The sequence below is a fragment of the Portunus trituberculatus genome, chromosome 47, assembly GCF_017591435.1.
Source record: "Portunus trituberculatus isolate SZX2019 chromosome 47, ASM1759143v1, whole genome shotgun sequence".
In the NCBI taxonomy this organism is placed as follows: Eukaryota; Metazoa; Arthropoda; class Malacostraca; order Decapoda; family Portunidae; genus Portunus; species Portunus trituberculatus.
In genome coordinates, this window is record NC_059301.1 from 10678961 (window position 1) to 10693932 (window position 14972).

Below are 14972 nucleotides of genomic sequence, written 5' to 3' on the forward strand. Positions count from 1 at the left end.
AAGTTTTAGCACTCAAGTATATGAAAAACAATAAGGCAGTTGGGACTGATGAGATTCCTGATGGATACAAATATGGAGGACAGCACACCATGACATGGATTTGCATCATAGCGTGGACAACGAAAAAGATACTAAAGAAGTGGGCAACTGCGATGATATACCTGGTTCACGAAAGAAGAGACCATACAAACTGCAACAATTACAGAGCAATTTCTCTATAACATGCTGGCAAGATTCATGAAAGGATCCATGAGAGGAGATTGAGAACCTACATTGAGAACACACTTTACAAAGCCCAACATGACTTTTCGCTATAACTGTGAAACAACAGATTTCAGCTTTGTTTTAAAGATCTTGTTGGAAAAATCATGGGAATTCAATTATCCAAGATACCTAGCCTTCCTGGATCTAGAAAAAGCTTTTGACCAAGGAAAGAGTTGTAGAAAGCATTCCGACATGCTGAATATAAAATTTTTAGCCTGTACAAATCGAAGGAGACAACTGTACGACCAATGGAGACAGAATAGACTGGTTTAAAGCTGGGTCAGGAGTCAGACAAGGATCAGTTATCTCTCCCCTTCTTTTCATAGTCTTGATGGACTGCATCAGCAAGAATGTAGAAACAATGGAACCTGCCAAGGACCCAAGAGAAGCAGATAAGTTCACTTACAGTGATGATATTGGAATTGTAGAGGCCACTAAGGCATTGCTTGGAGTAACAGTCGATATATGGAACTGTGTTGCAAGGCCACAAGTTTACAAAAGACAGAAGTAATGGTTGTCTCCTGAAGAAATTCATTTCTTCGAGGTAGAAATTGATGATACCATCCTAAAACAAACTACAGCATTTAAATATCTGGGAGTAATGCATGATCATAAAGGAATCTATCAAGGAGTCATACAAGACAGAATTCATAAGTACACCGCAAATGTCAACTTCTTGAATCCAACGATGAAAGACAAAGTCATACTGGTGAATGTCAAAATTAACAATTTACAAGACCATCCTCTGGCTCATATTGACCTACGGCTGTGAGGCATGGACGTTGACGATGAAGATGACATCTTGAGTGTCAGCAGCGGAGATGAAAGTCCTGTGCATGATCCATGGAATCACAAGAAGAGACAGGATGAAAAATGAAAAAATGAGGCGAGAGCTGGGTGTAGAAAGCATATTAGCATTTGTAGAAGCAGCCCAGCTGTGGTGGTATGGTCACATGAAGAGGATGGAGGAACACAGGATGCCAATAAAAGGAGGTATTACTGGATGCCCAACATGAAGCGCCCTCAGGGAAGACCAAGGAAGAGATGGGACCAAAATGTTGACAAAACCCTCAAAAGATGGGGGACATCACTCAAAGATGTCTGTACCCAGGAGACGTACCTCAACCATGAAGAATGGAGGAAGTTGGTTGTCAACAGACCGGGAGATGGGTGAGAAGGTGAGAAGGATCAGACATCAAATAATCAACTTCCAGTTGACTTTGCTCTTTCTCACAGGTAAGGAAGTGCTATATTGCTCTCTGCATAAAAGACAAGATATCACTCCCTTGTCCATGATCTTGGGCAGTGCAGGGGAGGAGAGATGACAGGGAGGGATGCTCAAGACAAGAAAAAAAGAACAGGAATGAGGCAAGGAGGGAGAGGTGACAGGGTAGGACACTTGAAATGAAACAAAATAGAGACGAAAGAAATGAGGAGAGGAAGTAATGATAATGAGACCATTTACAACAAGGAAGAGTAGGAAAGGTGAAGGTTGATTGGTTAATTGATTCAAGGAAAGGAAAAAGGCATTACAGGAATGGTGAAGAATGTAAAGAGTAAATATAAGCAGGAACAGGAAGGGGTGTATGAAGAATTAGAGAAAGTAAATAAAGAGGAATGAATATTTGTCCCCTACTCTTTTTATCCTTCTCCCATCCATTCCTTTCCACTTCTACTCTCCTTATCCTTAACTCATGGACTCCCCTTGCCCAGTTACATCTGCTTCTATACTCTTGAGGATCAGTTGTATTTTCATTACTGTGTAACACACTACAATAAACGTTCAGGGCTTTATTAAGCATTAGGTTGGTTAGTATGAAGCATTATGGAGCTCTGCATTGAAAGCTTCACGGGGAGATATACAAATGTGCCAGCAGTTGGTGCCACCCTCCACAGCACCTTGTCCTGGAATAAAGCCACTCAGCAGCCAGTAGTAGTTCAACTAACCCTGACTTTACATACTTTATTATTTTTCTAATTATTTATTATTTTTTTATTTCCCTCTTCTTTCTTTTTTTTCCTGTCTGGAGCTTTGTGTCTGAGATACAATGCACTATGCCTTACAGAGACATATAAGAATGATCTGCATCCACAACCACAACTGGAGGAATGGAGGTAAATATATCCATCATATCCACAAATGTAGGTATTTTGACCACAATCTTATCCACAACCACATTCCACGAGAAATACATATCCAACTCAGAGATTCAGTATCCGACATCACTGATGTCATTGTGTGCATCATGGTACATCCTACAGTGAAACATCCTTAAACTTCTAAACCATAGTGTTAGAAACATCTATGAAGCTTGAACTCATTATTTCTTGTATTGCATGATGCTTACAGCATTATGTTTTAGCTGCCTGTGACAGGTGTTGAAAATTATTTACTGGATGGGAAGTTTGTTTTTAAGCAAAATGGTGTGCCCCTCCAGGCAATTTACAGTTGTGTTTGGGAAGTGTACGGTTGTTAATATACAGAGGGCATGGGAATAAGTGTTGGTGTTGTGGGTATTTACATATGTACAATACCCAGTGAAAGGTATGAATGATTGAGGGTACTGGTTAACTCTTGCGTTAGAGAGTTAGAAAGAATAGAGATGAGAATGAGAGGAAGAAGAAAGCTTTGTGCAGCGAGGCCGCAGGAGGAGGGGGGGGGGCATAGTTAGCAAGCTCAGTAGAACAGTTAGCATGAAAAGAGCGATACAAGATAGAAATATGCAATATTTCGGTTGTGAGAAAGAGGCTGGTCAGTCAATAAGAGGAGGGGAGTTGATGAGACGAAAAGCTTTTGATTCCACCCTATCTAATATAAAACTGTGTGAGTAGAACCCCCACAAACATACCCAATGTGTTTCGTGCTTATAAGTTAGGCGAACTTACATACCTGTACCAGAGGAGATTATATCCAAGTCACACAGTCCTCGAGTATCACGGCACAGGAGCCGCAGGTACCACAACGACAATGGCGCCGCTATTTTGTGTAAAGGCGTCCAACTGCCGGGCAGTGTGGAAGTGCAGTGACGTTACAACACAGTTTCGAGAGTCCGAACCACCGCGTCAAGGTTCATACAGTTATTACCTTCGTAACATCTAACCAGAACAAAACCAATCTTATAGAATATAACAAATAATAAATCAATATTCATATAGTACAAAATCATATCATACAAGCATAATGGCATATTGATAATACGACCGTCCCGTATGGGGTACATTTGTTCTCTCTCTCTCTCTCTCTCTCTCTCTCTCTCTGTGTTTATTCTTTGTCTAAGACAGTGGTTCTCAAACTGTTCCGCGAAAGACCTTTCAAGGGTTCCATGGCAAAAAATCTATACATTTGACAAAAGCTTACTTTTATTAATTGATACGAAGAGGAATGGATAAGATTGAATATGAAAGCAATGAAATCATTTGCATTTTTGGAGAGAGAGAGAGAGAGAGAGTGTATGTGTGTATGTGTGTGTGTGTGTGTGTGTGTTTTACATAAGTGAAATTCAACCAAGGGCAAAACCAAATAAATTGATTAAAAAAGGCCCACTGAGGTGCCATCCCTAAAGAAGTTAAAGAGATAGTCGGAAGATAACTCTGAGGATGGTTTAGTTTAGGAGTTATCTTCTGACTACATATCTAATTAACTTCTTTAGAGACCGACACCTCAGTGGGCCTTTTTTTTTTTTTTTTTTTCCTTATTTCTTTACCCTGGTTGGATTTCCCTCTTAACCAATCAACCTTCACCCTTTCTACTCTTCCTTGCTGGAAATGCTCTCATTATCCTCATTACTTCCTCTCCCCATTTCTTTCCTCTCTTATTTTGTTTCATCTCAAGTGTCCTACCTTGTCACCTCTTCCTCCTTGCCTCACTCTGTTCTTTTCCTCTTGTCTCAAACATTCTTCCCTGTCATCTCTCCTCCCCTGCACTGTCCAAGATCATGGACAAGGGAGTCTCCTGTAGAGAGCAAGATATCACTTCTTCACCTGTGAGAAAAAGCAAGGTCAACTGGAAGTTGACTATTTGATGTCTGATACTTCTCACCTTCTCGCTTATCTCCCGGCAGGCCTACGGCCTATTGACAGCCAACTTCTTCCATTCTCCATTCGAGTATGTCTCCATGGGCATAGACGTCGTTGAGCGATGTCCCCCCGTGTTTTGGGGGCGTGTAATTCACAACGGTCGTCCCCATTACGGAGCGAGCTCAGAGCTCATAGACCGATCTTCGGGTAAGACTGAAACCACAACACACTCCACACACCTGGAATGCGAAGCCACAACCCTTCGAGTTAGAATCCGTACCTACTTGCTACTAGGTGAACAGGGGCTACACATAAGAGGCTTGCCAATTTGCCTCGTCGCGAGAGGGACTCGAACTCAGACCTTATCGGTTGTGAGCAGTATTTATTTATTTATCTATTTATTTGTTTATTTTCTTGTCATAGCCTATAGCACCTGTAAGTATATTTGAAGTGTATGGGAAAAACTGTTCAGCTTCCTCCCTTAAGCGGTGCAGGCAGTTTTATTTATAGTGGTACCTATATTAGGGCCCATATTACCACCAAAGCGCATCTTTGGTGTAAGGCAATTACACCTCCATCTAGAACCTGGGTATCATGGTGACAAAGTTTCAAGGCACCACATGGCGCGATTCGAACCTACACGTGGACGTCTGTCCCCGATCCCACGCTCACCATCTTAACCACTACGCCACCACCACTACACTACGCAGAGTGTGTGTGTGTGTGTGTGTGTGTGTGTGTTACTTAACTGATTTAAGGAAAGGGAAAAGGCATTACAAGAATGGTGAAGAATGTAAAAGAGTAATAAGCAGGAACAGGAAGGAGTGTGTAAAAAATTAGAGAGAAGTGAATATTTGTCCCCTACTCTTTTTATCTTTCCCCCATCCTTTCCTTTCCACTCTTTCTCTCCCTATCCTTAACTCATGGACTCCCCTTGCCCAGTTACATCTGCTTCTATACTCTTGAGGGTCAGTTATATTTTCATTACTGTGTAACGCACTACAATAATCTTTCAGGGCTTCATTAAGCATTAGGTTGGTTAGTATGAAGCATTATGGAGCTCTGCATTGAAAGCTTCACGGGAGATATACAAATGTGCCAGCAGTTGGTGCCACCCTCCACAGCACCTTGTCCTGGAATAAAGCCACTCAGCAGCCAGTACTTCAACTAACCCTGACTTCACATACTTTATTATTTTTCTAATTATTCATTTTTTTTTTTTTTAATTTCCCCCCTCTTTCTTTCTTTTTTTTCCTGTCTAGAGCTTTGTGTCTGAGATACTATGCACTATGCCTTACAGAGACATACAAGAATGATCTGCATCCACAACCACAACTGGAGGAATGGAGGTAAATATGTCCACCAACATATCCACAAATGTAGGTATTTTGACCACAATCTTATCCACAACCACATTCCATGAGAAATACATATCGAACTCAGAGATTTACTATCCGACATCACTAAGGTCAGTGTGGGTTTGAGACTTCCATCATGGCACATCCTGCACTGAAACATCCTTAAACTTTTAACCATAGTGTAAAAAACATCTATGAAGCTTGAACTCATTATTTCTTGTATCGCTTACGTGTGTGTGTGTGTGTGTGTGTGTGTGTGTGTGTGTGTGTGTGTGTAATAATAATAATAATAATACGGTTTATTAGTAATTGCAGTACATACATACTGAAAATGTACATATGGGGATTGAGGGAGACTTAAGATTAGAACCTTAACTTAGCTGTTTATGGTTGTTTATGGTTCGCACCATGGGGGGATAGCATTACATGAAGATGTACATATGGGGATTAAGGGAGATTCAAGATTAGAACCTTAACTTAGCTATTTATGGCTCGCACCATGGAGGGATAGCACTATGATGATAACGGTCAGTTCTTGGGGCCTTGAGTGGCATGACCACGTTTGTGTGTCGTGTGGCATGGATTGGCTGGGGCGCGTCAGGGGGGAGGAGATGCCGTAGCCGTGAGTGGCGCAGCAGGCCTCTACCCATCTTGACGAGGGCCGCTTGGTGTCTGGTAGCCAGTGTGGGGAGATCGAGGGTAGATAGGGAGTGATCATAGTCAGTGTAGGCAGGGCCAAGTATGATTCTGAAGGCCCTCTTTTGGATATTTTCCAGTTGTTGCTGTTGAGTGCAGGTGAGGGAGGAAGACCACACAGGTGAGGCATACATAAGTTTGGGCAGGATGAAGGTGATGTATATCCCCTTTAACTCATCAGCTGGTGTGCCCAGTGACTTAAGTCTGCGCAGCATGTAGAGTCTGTAGGCTGCCGATCTCACTGTGGCAGTAACGTGTAATTTCCATGTCAGCTGATCGTCCACTGTGACTCCGAGCAGCTTGGCTGACCGAACTACTTGGAGGGGGTGAGGACCCAGGGATAGTTGGGGGGGGCACTGCCGCCGAGGAGGTGCAGATATGCATTACTACAGTTTTGGTGTGGTTGATTGTCATCCTGCTTTCCGCCGACCACTCCTGCAGGCTGTTCAACGTTGTTTGAAGTGCTGAGTAGTCTGGGTGTTTGTTGTGGAGTGACACACCCACGGTGCAGTCATCCACATACTTCCAGCGGTGAGGGGTGTTTGTCAGAGCGTCATTAATCAGTATCAGGAAGCAGAGTGGACCCATCTTGGTGCCCTGAGGGACGCCACACGTTAGTTGTTGGTAAGAGGATGTGTGTTTTTGAAAACGTACAGCTTGCCGGCGTCCCGTGAGGAAGTCAGCCAGCCATGCTGTCAGGTGAGAGGAAGACCCAGACTGATGGCTTTGTTAATGACAACAGTGTGGTCAACCAGATCAAAAGCTTTCTTGAAGTCCACAAAAGCGACTGCTAGAGAGGTGTTCCGTTTGTCCAGGTGACTATGAATGAAGTCAAGGAAGCTGACTAGGTAGTGAGAGGTAGAGGTGGCTCTGATATTGCCAAATTGCTGAATGTCTAAGAAGGAACTGATTTTGTTGTATGCCCAGTCAAACACAAAGTCTTCACAGATGAGGCTAGGGATGGGTGTGATAGCGACTGGCCTAAGGTCATTTAGTGATTGTGGGCTGGCAGTTTTAGGGATGGGTGTGACAAATGATGTTTTCCAGTCAACAGGGCATGAGTACTGTGAGAGAGATGCATTTATTATTGAGCAGAGAGGGTGGCTAGTTCTGGAGGAAATTCTTTGTAGATCTTAATGGGTAGGTCAGTAAATGAGGTTTGAGTTTCAAAATTCTCTTGTAGACATCCATCACCTGGACAGCTGGAGGAGGGAGAGAGCAGGGAGGTAGGCAGGGAGACTTGAGGGATGAAGGGGCGGGAATGTTTGACAGATTGTAGCAAAGTGGCTATTCATCTCGTCTGCTGCTGCCTCAGCTGGGAGGTGTGAGGTACAGTACAAGGAAAAGGAGAAGACTGTTTTTGTAGACCACACAAAGCCTTAATCTTATCATACCACTGTCTGTTGTTGGAGAGCTTGAGTTGATGAATTTTGTTTGGGTAATGACTTGCTTTCGCTATCTTTTATCTCCCGTATCACTTTGTTCCTTAGTTTCCTGTATTGTATGGAGCAGGTATGGAAGGCCCAGTTTCTCTGTTTGATGAGCCTTTTAATGCGGGGCGTCATCCACGGGGCATCAGATGGGTGCACTGTGACGCTCTTTGCTGGAAAGTAGTGGTGGAAGGCTGCTGATGTGGTGGAAACAAAGTTGCTCCACTTGGTATGTACGTCTTCCACTTGTAGCACCTCATTCCAAGGGTGTTGGGTTACCCACTGTCCAAACAACCTTAGGGAAGAGTCAGGAATAGGTCGGTAGGTCTTGATGACCTTGGAGTGCCGGGATGAGGTGGTGGGTGTGGGTGACCACAGGATGGAGCGGTGGGTGCTTCGTGCCAGAGGGGGTAGGGGGTGGGGGAGGAGTAGTAATGATGTAGGTGAGTCATGATAAAGTCGAGTTTGGCTTGTTGGACCGTGAGGAAGTCAACGACTTGGGTTAGGTGTAACTGGTGTAGAATTTCACTCACATCTAGTCTGTTAAAATCTCCGCAGATAACCAGCTTGGCAGCAGGATATTTCATTCTGAGAGCTTAAAGAGTAGGTGTGCTGTTGGGGCACGTGGGGGGTGGTATGCAACACAGAGGATGATGGAGGCTGCGTCTCGGTGGTGGGAGGATGGAGTCAGTGTGTGTGTGTGTGTGTGTGTGTGTGTGTGTGTGTGTGTGTGTGTGTGTGTGTGTATGTGTTCACCACGGTCGTCTGCTGGTTACCCGGTCAGCCTTTCCCCTACGGAAAGAGCTCAGAGCTCGTAGTGACCGATCTTCGGTTAGGACTGAGACCACCTCACACACAACACACACCGGAAAAGCGAGGCCACGACCCCTCGAGTTACATCCTGTACCTATTTCCTGCTAGGTGAACAGTGGCTACACATTAAGAGGCTTGCCCATTTGCCTCGCCGCTTCCCGTGTGTGTGTGTGTGTGTGTGTGTGTGTGTGTGTGTGTGTGTGTGTGTGTGTGTGTGTGTGTGTGTGTGTGTGTGTGAGAGAGAGAGAGAGAGAGAGAGAGAGAGAGAGAGAGAGAGAGAGAGAGAGTGAGTGAGAGAGAGAGAGAGCCGCCACACTGTGTACGATATTTATTTGAAACACCGTACACTTTTATTATTAAACAAGTGTGGCTCCATCTTGACTAAACACTAATTCCTACAGTATTGCGTCTGTTTTGTATGGAGTGCATGTGGCTAATCCGTCTTTACTCTGCCCCTCCCTTGTACCTCTCCTTGTCTTTGTATCTTCCATTTCCACGCTCCGCTAGACACTAGGACTAGACAGTCGAAGACGAAAGCCCGACCAGGCTGGACTTACGTGTTTGTGAGAGGCAAGGTGAGGCACAGAGATGAGAGAGGGAGATACATTTAGTGAATCATTACTTAGTATAGCGGCAGGTAGGGCTACAAAAATTACAATGAAAAAAGGCCTTCTAAGGTATTCATAGAGGCAGGTGGTAAGTCACTACTCAACACAATAGTAAAAGTAAGACGGTGTTAAATGAAAGATGAATTTGGAATTTTTTAAAGTTTTCAGGAATTTTGTCTATTTATTTATGTTCCATTTCTTTCTGTCTGCTTGTTGTTCTAGAGGCAATTAAATGATCACTGTATTCCTATCGCATTACCTAAAAAAGAAAAAAAACTGACAAATGAAAAAACTTTACTGTTGCAAGGCAACTCTAGGGTGTAAATTTCTATCTCTGAAAAGACACAGATAGATGGAAAGTACACTTCATTTATGAAATATGTGACAAGCAAAAAAATAATAAATGAAAAAAAGAATTATGATCCCATAAATAGGTACTGACTAAATTTGTTTTATAGTGCATTTTCCCGCTTATCTAGTTTGTAAAGTATTGTTTGTACTCCTCAAACTTTCTTTTGAATAGCCAACCAATTATATTGAAACATGAGTGACGAAAAAAAAATCAAGAAAATATTTTATTCACCGTAAAAACACGAGAAAACACTGAAAACCTAATATTTCTTCCTAAACACACGATGATTATATACAAAAATTCGAAGTAATAGGCCACAAATACTTTATCAAACATGTATATTAAAATCATTATAATTCAACTAAAGTAATGCTAACAAAAAGCGGCAGTATTAGCGTCATTTAATACAAGACGCTAAAATTTAAACACCTGACCGAAACTTAAACATAACCACGAACATCGTATATAGAAATATTGGTATTTTTTGCAGGTTTTGCCTCCATCATCATGATAAGGAATTATTTTTACACTGATTAGCTCTTTGCTACACTTATCAAGGAAACTGAGCTTGCATACAGCCAACTGATACAACACTGCGTATCATTCAGTGAACCAGGACATACAATGATGTGATTAACAAGTAATAGCCGGACAGACAGGACTCTTTATCTTTTCATTCCTTTTTACTGTTTTCCTTTGTCTGTGATAAGACTAACACACGATTATGTATAAATATTTCTTTCTTCAAAATTAATTTCACGACGTGTACCAGAGCAGGTTGAGACAGATACTCGTCAAACTCACGTTAACTCTCACTAGAGAGCATCAGGTACGGAGGGACGCTTTGTGGTCAACAATTATAAGATACCAAAGTGCTGAAGTTAGACACAGTCTATTTAATGCCTATCATCAGAGGTAACTGCCCTCTTAAAAGTGGCTATTTGGATCGTTAGCACGATCTGAAATTGAGTTATTCTGACATGTAGATGGATTCAACAAAGGTGGATGTGAATAGACACAGATTATAAAAAAAAAAAAAGTAGGCGAAGACATTAAGTTAGAAAGCGAGGAAGAAATTATACAAATGGGCATTGTGTCGATCAGTGATGGTGAGGTAGCCTGGAATATCAACAACAACAACAACAACAACAACAACAACAACAACAAACAGAAACATGAATATTAATAACAAGGACAACAGCAACATCAATAATAACAACAACAACAACAACAACAACAACAACAACAATTCTATGCAGTGCTAGTACCACCGTCACAGCCAGCAGATAATTGACAGTGTTCATTTAAATTTCAAATGTTTGATCTTATCATGTGACATCATGTTATCCAGATCCTTTTTGCATAAATCTCTTATTTTTCGTATATGTTTCATTTTGTTCGTCTAGATGTCAATAGTCAAATCTATCAGTGTACACTATTTATCATGTGTCTACACGTCACTCAGAAACAACACATCATTGGTAAAGATCGATCCGAAATAATGTTGCCACGGAGACCATATTAGTCTTTCATTATTTTTCCACTGAATTATGTGATGGAAACGGTTACTAATGATTCAAGTATCAGTATTGCGAAGAGGATAACCATTTGTATTTTACGTCCGTGATTTCCATTATTCTCAGCATCACTCACATTTATCCTTTAATTTCTGGATGAATAATTATCTGACGTGAAATAGACTACTGAAGTAACACCGTTATCAAGTTTTCAACAGGTAAAATTCCGTAGATAATTTCATTTAAATACGAAATAGGAACCGCTATTTATTTAATTATTATTATTATTTTTTTTTTTTTTTGCAGAAATAACAGTTTTATGTAAAGGTAATGTATTCCAAATATTCTTTTCTGATCTCCAGCCATTTGTTTTCATGCGCTCAGTCAGACAAACAATTATTGTCCTTCATTTCTCTCGACCTGGTTCCTGCCTCAATGGTCCTTCTGAAGGCTTCTGATGACGCTTTCATTACATTTAGTTATTTAATATCGTCATTATCATTATCACGATTACTATTATTAATAATATTATTATTACCATGGTTTTAATTCTTTTATCATAATTAATGTTAATATTCTTCACAATATCATCTCCCTCTTAATAGATATGATTTTTTTTGCATACTGTAACACACACACACACACACACACACACACACACACACACACACACACACACACACACACACACACACATTCATCTCTCTCTCTCTCTCTCTCTTTTTATTTAAACATCATCTTACACTTATATACATCATATTATTTTACAATATATCAGGTACAGATAGAGATTAAGACATAAAGCTCCTTGTGTTGGCAAGGAACTATTCTAAACGTCTTTTTCACGTTAGTATATTGTTGTGACACCTCACATCACTGCACTTCACTTCACAGCACTAACCGGGCAGGGAGAGCGCATCTCCAGACATTGGCGGCCACTTTTGTCTGCTGAGTTGATAGTCCCGCTACCTAAGCAGGCGTGGCCACCGTGAAATGATTCCACAGGCGCGCTGCCCTGGCTCTGAATGTTCGCTGGTGTTGTGAGGAGCGGGAGAGAGGCACCAGTACCTGCTGGTCCCCATCCGCTGCTTGCCTCGTATTTCTCCCGGGTGGGTGTGGCGGCAGGCTGAGGCGGGAGAGGTGAGGTGTATGCAGCACTTGAGCTTTGTGGCACACCGTCAAGGTTGCCACGTCCCTCCGGTGCTCCAGTGACGTGATACTTGCCACGCTCTCCTCGTCTTCCCCCAATAGACGAAGAGCGCGCCTCTGTATCGCGTCGAGCCGGCTGGTGTGGGTATGGGCGCTGGACATCCATGTCAAGGCACCGTACTCCATACAGGGACGGATTTGTGCCCTGTAGAGAGTGAGGATGCCTCGCGAGTGCAGACTGCCAGCCATCCTGCGCAGGGCTGACACACGCTGAGAGGTCTGGCGGGCTACAGACGTGATGTGGGTGTCGTAGCGCAGCTCACGATCCATGGTGACTCCCAGGATCTTGATGTGTTCCTGGAGAGGCAGCTGCTCGCCCTCAAACTGTAGTTGTCCTTCCACGGCCTGAGAGGCGGCAGGGGATCGTGAGATGACCATGGCGTGTGTCTTGTCCGGCGCGAAGGTGACTTGCCACACCTTCCCCCACTCTTCTGCTGCCTTCAGCTGGCGGTTGATGTTGGCCACGGCGCGCTGGCTGTCCTGGCGGCAGTAGGAGAGGGAGATTGTGCAGTCGTCGGCGTAAGCCTTGACTGCAGGAAGCTGGCGCAGGAGATCGTCTATATACACATTCCACAGGACTGGGCCAAGCACTGAGCCCTGTGGAACTGACGCTCCTATATTGGTGGGTGATGAGGTCCGCCCATTGACGACGGTTCGAAGTGTCCTTCCTTGGAGGTAATCCTCGAGTAGCTTCAGGAGACCGCCGTCGATGCCCTTGGCTTGGAGCTTAGTCAGAAGACCCGCATGCCACACTCGGTCATAAGCCCCGCGATATCAAGGGCCACTACGAGCGTGTCCAGGCCTTCGTCAAGGGTGTCCTGCCATTCCTGGGAGAGTAGGAGAAGGAGATCGGAAGTAGATCGACCTGGCCGAAACCCGAACTGGTGGGGTGAGAGAAGCTGGTGTTCATCCAGGTGCTGCCATATGACGGCTGCCACCAGTTTTCGAACACCTTACCCATCACAGACAGCAGGGAGATGGGTCGGTAGTGCCTTGGGTCAGACTTGGACCCTTTTTTATGCACAGGGACCACGTATGCCTCCTTCCAGGATGCTGGCCACTTTTTCTCTGCCAGGCAGGCAGAAAAAATGGCAGCAAGAGGCACTGACAGTTCCCTGGCACATTGTTTCAGCACCGGGGCTGATTCCATCTGGGCCCGTGGCTTTCCCTGCGTCCAGTTGCCCGAGTGCTTTTTCCACCAGCTCCGTGGTGATGGGTATTGAGGTGATGGTGTGCGCTGTCTCCCGGGGTAGCACTGGAGGGGGGCGTGTGGGGCTCTCAACCTGCATTTTTCTGCAAATAATTTTGCCAGGAGTGCAGCCTTGTCATCACTGCTTGAGGCAGTGGTTCCGTCCTGCCTGGTGACAGGGGGCACGCTCTCCTGCCGCATCACACCCTGCCTCTCCTTGACCAGTGTCCACCACGTCTTATCTCCAACTCCTGGGCCTGTGAGCTTTCTCCTGAGGTCTTGCTCCCAGTGTTTCCTCGCCCACTTGGAGGTGTCAGTCATTCTCTTACAAGCAGCTCGGTGCATGGCGAGGTTGTGTTGTGACGGGCGCTGCTTGTATCTCCTCCATGCTGCATACTTGGCTTCGGCAGCTATCTGACAGCGGAAGCCAAACCATTGGGGGTTTGTGGCCTTGGCGAGGTATGTGCGGTGAGGGACGTGGCGGTCCTGTAGTGTGGCCAGGATTGAGGTGAGAGCGTTAGTCATCTCCTCCGCGTCTCCCGTGAGCACCGTCTGCCAGTCTGTGGCTGTCAGTGCGCCCCTCATGTCACGCCAGCTGGCTTGCTCCCATAGCCAGATGGTTCGAGGTGCAGCTTTTTCCCTCGCCACATGTAGCTGGATCTTCGTCAGTACGGCGTGGTGGTCCGAACTACCCACTTTATCCAGCTGCTGACACAATATTCTTTCTTCCGGGAGGTCTGATAATACTGGGTCGAGCAGGCCTCCTCTTTCGTGGGTCTGAAATGTGACGTGGTTGGTGAGGCCGGACACTGTCACTAAGTTGTTGTAAGCTTGCTGCTCGAGATGGAAATTTAGATCTCCCACGATGAGGACGTTGGAGCAAGCAAGTTGTCCATCTCCTCCGCCAGGAAGTCAAGCGAGAATCGGCCTTGCCTGGGAGGGGGGGGCGATATAGTACACAGAGCAGCAAGCCACTGTTGTCAGTCAGCACTATTCGGAAGAAAAGTGCTTCCATTTGCTGACAGTTCCTGGGTCTGGAGGCCATTTTTAAAATAAACAGCCACACCTCCACCTGTCCTGCCGATACGATCCTTCCTCACCCACTTCGTGTAGCCTTTTATTTTGCCAAATGACGGCTCCACAGTGTCACTCATCCACGTTTCGCTCACCGCCACAATATAGGCTTTTTGTCGTAGTACAAAGTTGTGGGAGAGATCAGCAATGTTGCTACGAAGCCCTCTCACGTTGGCAGAGACAACCGTGAGGAGAGGGGAGTGGCCGACGTTTCTTGGTGCTGGCGGGTTGCTGTTATGGCGAGGAGTGCTGTTAGTATTCGCTCTCCCAAGGGGCCGAGGTCCATCCCCGCTGGGACCTCGGCTGCTCCTCCCATTGCCTGTGTTGCCATCCGTAGTCACCACGAAAGGGCGCTGGGGTTGGGGTGTGAGGCGTACCCGTTTCTCCTCCCTTCAGCTAAAACCCTTCTCAGGATGGCTTCCTGTCTGGCGTCTGCTACCCGTGA

The 14972-nt window shown here is 44.7% G+C and overlaps 2 protein-coding genes and 1 long non-coding RNA gene across 5 annotated transcripts in view; all 3 read right to left on the reverse strand.

Moving 5' to 3' along the window:
• Positions 1-3275, reverse strand: part of LOC123520496 — a 30608-nt gene extending 27333 nt beyond the window's left edge. For 2 of the 3 annotated variants that reach the window (XR_006679276.1, XR_006679275.1), the window contains exon 1: positions 3155-3269. This is a non-coding gene — a long non-coding RNA (uncharacterized LOC123520496). Of the gene's footprint in view, positions 1-3154 lie in introns of all 3 variants that reach the window. The other variant, XR_006679277.1, reaches the window with a different exon arrangement.
• A 2653-nt stretch (positions 3276-5928) lies between these two features.
• On the reverse strand, positions 5929-6587 carry LOC123520813. Its single transcript, XM_045283436.1, has one exon. The coding sequence runs from the start codon at positions 6548-6550 to the stop codon at positions 6125-6127; it is 426 nt and encodes a 141-aa protein (XP_045139371.1). The 5' UTR covers positions 6551-6587; the 3' UTR covers positions 5929-6124.
• A 443-nt stretch (positions 6588-7030) lies between these two features.
• LOC123498139 lies at positions 7031-7900 on the reverse strand. Its single transcript, XM_045245312.1, has 2 exons — positions 7814-7900; positions 7031-7399 (listed from the first exon to the last, which is right to left on the reverse strand). The coding sequence occupies exons 1-2, from the start codon at positions 7898-7900 to the stop codon at positions 7031-7033; spliced, it is 456 nt and encodes a 151-aa protein (XP_045101247.1).
• Between the last annotated feature and the right edge of the window lie 7072 nt (positions 7901-14972).